The sequence below is a fragment of the Lupinus angustifolius genome, chromosome LG03 (genome assembly GCF_001865875.1).
Source record: "Lupinus angustifolius cultivar Tanjil chromosome LG03, LupAngTanjil_v1.0, whole genome shotgun sequence".
Classification (NCBI taxonomy): Eukaryota; Viridiplantae; Streptophyta; class Magnoliopsida; order Fabales; family Fabaceae; genus Lupinus; species Lupinus angustifolius.
This window is the reverse complement of record NC_032011.1, coordinates 21,360,995-21,364,420: the sequence shown is the minus strand read 5'-3', so window position 1 is coordinate 21,364,420 and position 3,426 is coordinate 21,360,995. Positions and strand designations below refer to the sequence as shown.

Below are 3,426 nucleotides of genomic sequence, written 5' to 3'. Positions count from 1 at the left end.
AGTGAATTTTAACTTTATCAACCAAATCATTTCTAATACATATGGCAATGCTCAAACCCCAACATGTAATTTTACTCTATTTTGCGCTTATTAAGAATTTATAATTGCTTCTTACATTATATTTTTTATTATTTCTCTAAAATTAAATCTATGATCTATCGTCATTATAATTAATATATGATTATAAATTTATATATTCGATTTTTAAATTTTTAATATATATCTATATGACTTTTATTTACCTTAATATACCAACAAAACATTGGTCTAATGATATAAAGCTCAATTACATTCTTGAAATGATTAAAAAGTTAAAGATTTGATTTATAATAGCAATACTTATCGGAATGAATTTATTGAATTAAAAAACAAAATTTGGCCATACATGACCGTAGTATTTATTAATGGTGATTAAATCACATTATTAATTCACTAACTAATAAAATATAAAATACTATCCTTTTTAAATGATACTACATTTGGGTCATTTTTATAATACTCAGGCTTTAGTTTTGATTATTTTACAGGACTTTTTTGTGAAGTTTTAGCAATTACTTTTTCACCAAAATATTATTAATTAGAAATAAAAATATTATCAATTAATTGAATGGAAAAGAAGATGAACAAATCAATTAATGAAAAACTATACATGAACAAATTTGACAATTAATCGTATCTTTTTAATGAATGTAATATCTATATATTATTATTTAAAGATTTATATACAATCATTATATTATTAATCATTTATTTATATTACTTTTTAAATAGTCAATAATAATTAAATATTAATGTTGAATAATTAAGTGATAATATATAAAACTTATACAAAAAAATTTATACATTTTTTTTCTCCTTTTTTAATATGGATGAAAAACCAAATGACCATATAAAAAAATGTGAACAAAAATAACAATAAGACATAACAAAACAAGTATCTTAAATGTTTAATCTTTTGGTCCATGAATCAGATAGTAGTGTCTCAAAAATAAGATTCATTCATTCATTAAACGGTTATAATCATCCACGGCGGCGGCGGGAACAGCCACCGCCACCCTAACACTCTCTCTCTCATCCTTCACCGGCAAAAATATACAATACCTATCACAACATATGGGTCCCACATACACTGGTTTTCCCATTCCCATTCCTAACTCAACCTTTTCTAATCCCAATCTTGACCACTGAGTCAATATCAACACCCCAACCGAGTCAGGATTCGCTCTCCACTCGCTCACTAACTCACTCACCCTTCTCACGTGCTCACTATCCACTCTCTCCTTTGCACGCTTAACTATACCCGACCCGAACCCGATTCCTCTTTCAACTAACTCACCCGCTTTTGTTTCACCACACGCTAGAACAAACGCGTTCCCGTAATAACCCTCGGGTAAACCTGGTTCGAACCGGGTTCTTATGTTTACACTGAATAATAGTTTTAAAACTTGGTTCGGTGGAAAACCGATCGATTTTGCCCACGCTCTCCACACGTGTGCTGCTAGAACTTCGAACGACGTGAAACGTTGATTGTTCAGTTCACACGTGTGGAGAGCGGTTCTTTTTAACTCGTTGAGTTTTCTCTTGTTGAAAACATTTGAAGTTGGTTTTAGACAGTTCGTGACCCGGTTCATGAACCCGCATAGATCTTGAACCCGGTTGAACTCGGGTGGAATGCTCCGGTTCGTTGATTTTATTTTTTGTGGTAGTGGATTGAGAAGGTGGCGATCCCAGACCGGTCTAGGTTTGGGATTGTTGCTTTTCCTGGAAGCTAACTCGGCGAAGTAGTTTAAAAAATTTGCGCTTCCAATGCCGTCGCTGATGCAATGGTTAATTCCAATTCCAATTGTGGCTCCGCCGTCGCGGAGCCACGTGAGCTGGACAACTAGTATTGGTGATCCTTTGAGAACATCGGGCACGTGTAATGACATGAGTGGCCTCCATTGTGTAACTGTTTTCGAGGCTTTCTCAAAGTCAGTTACAACATAACTGTCAGAGAAAGCTTCAATAAAAACAGCTCCTTGGGCTTTACATACTACCTCGAGGCTCGGGCCTGATGACGCGGGTCTCACTCTTCCTGCAAAGGGATAGTAATGAACCATGGCTTTGGCTAATGCCGCTTTTAAATGAGTCGCAACAGAAGCCCGGTCCAAGCCTGGACTGGGCTTATAGACAAGGAGGTACTCTATGTGGAAACGAAGGAAGAGTTGAGAGTCAAGTGGTGAGAGAGGGAGGACACAATTTGGGGTGGGTTCAGAAGGTGTCACTACCACAGCTTCTTTGATACGCACTGAACTTCCCATTTTGATTCTATATTATGATGAAGTAAGAAAATGACCAACACCAATTTTTGGAAGGTTGGTTTGAAAGAATGAGGAAGAGGTTTATGATTTAAATAGGTGTTTGCAAAAAAAAAACAAAACATGGACGTTGAGAATATTTACAAGTAGTAAACCACATAAGTGAAATTTATAGGAGGGTCTAGTTATGATTCAATATTAAAAGAGGGAGACTTCTTTCCATTAATAGAGAGAGTGTTCTAAAAAATAAAGGAAAACAATATATATTAATATTTATATCATTTTTATTTAAATAAGATTATATTTTTACTCTTAAAATACAAATGAAAAATTTATTTATTTCTTTATTACTTAAAAAGTCTCACTCTAAAAGTTAATATTGATAGTAAAAACGTCATGGTAACATTTCATTTGTGTATGTTAAGGTTTTCAATTGAAATTAGTGTTTCTAAAATTATGGGTGTAAGTGGTTGTAGTCTAATTCTTGATTTAAATGGGTAAAAAATTCCTTGTAATATACAATAAATATTATTTATTAAAGAGCATAAATAGTTACTTTTGTCCTTATAAATTTTTGCAAGGAACAATTTAATCGCTAAAAAATAAAAAACAAAATAGGTGCTCAAAGATTATGAATGTGAGTTTCTATCACCAATAAAGAATACTAAAATAATTAATTTAACCTACATTTAATATTTTTAGACATTACAATTTTTAGAGACTAAATTAATATAGGTATTTTTTACTCCAAAATAAATTATGGTTGAGATTTGAGTGAGAATGGCCATGTGGGGGTTGGTATTTGTAATGGGACCCAAAATGTGTCGTGTATATCTTTTATGTTCTGTTTTTAACTGTGAAAGATTTGTGACAAGATTCTGAAGCATCACTTTATGAAAGGAAATGAATATCACAAAACAAAAATAGTAAAAACAGCTGTGCTACCTTTGCTTTCTGTCTGTTGGGGGAACTTATTTCCACCTCATAATTAATACAATCACTACTTATTCCAATTTCATAACAACACCAAAATCTGTTAACTCTCTTTTTGTTTCTGACATCTTATGCTTTTATCTATGTCAGTGGTTCCTAAATTAATCACTACTGTCTCTATTGCAAGAGTATTTTC

General features: G+C 32.5%; 1 protein-coding gene across 1 annotated transcript; it reads right to left on the bottom strand.

Annotated features, from left to right (window-relative positions):
• Positions 979 to 2,414, bottom strand: LOC109343625 (omega-hydroxypalmitate O-feruloyl transferase). The gene has a single exon (XM_019582014.1). It carries the CDS (start codon positions 2,298 to 2,300, stop codon positions 996 to 998), a length of 1,305 nt encoding a protein of 434 aa, XP_019437559.1. The 5' UTR covers positions 2,301 to 2,414; the 3' UTR covers positions 979 to 995.

Coding starts and splice junctions, on each gene's coding strand:
- LOC109343625 (XM_019582014.1), bottom strand. CDS start 2,300: ATGGGAAGTTCAGTGCGTATCAAAGAAGCTGTGGTAGTGACACCTTCT.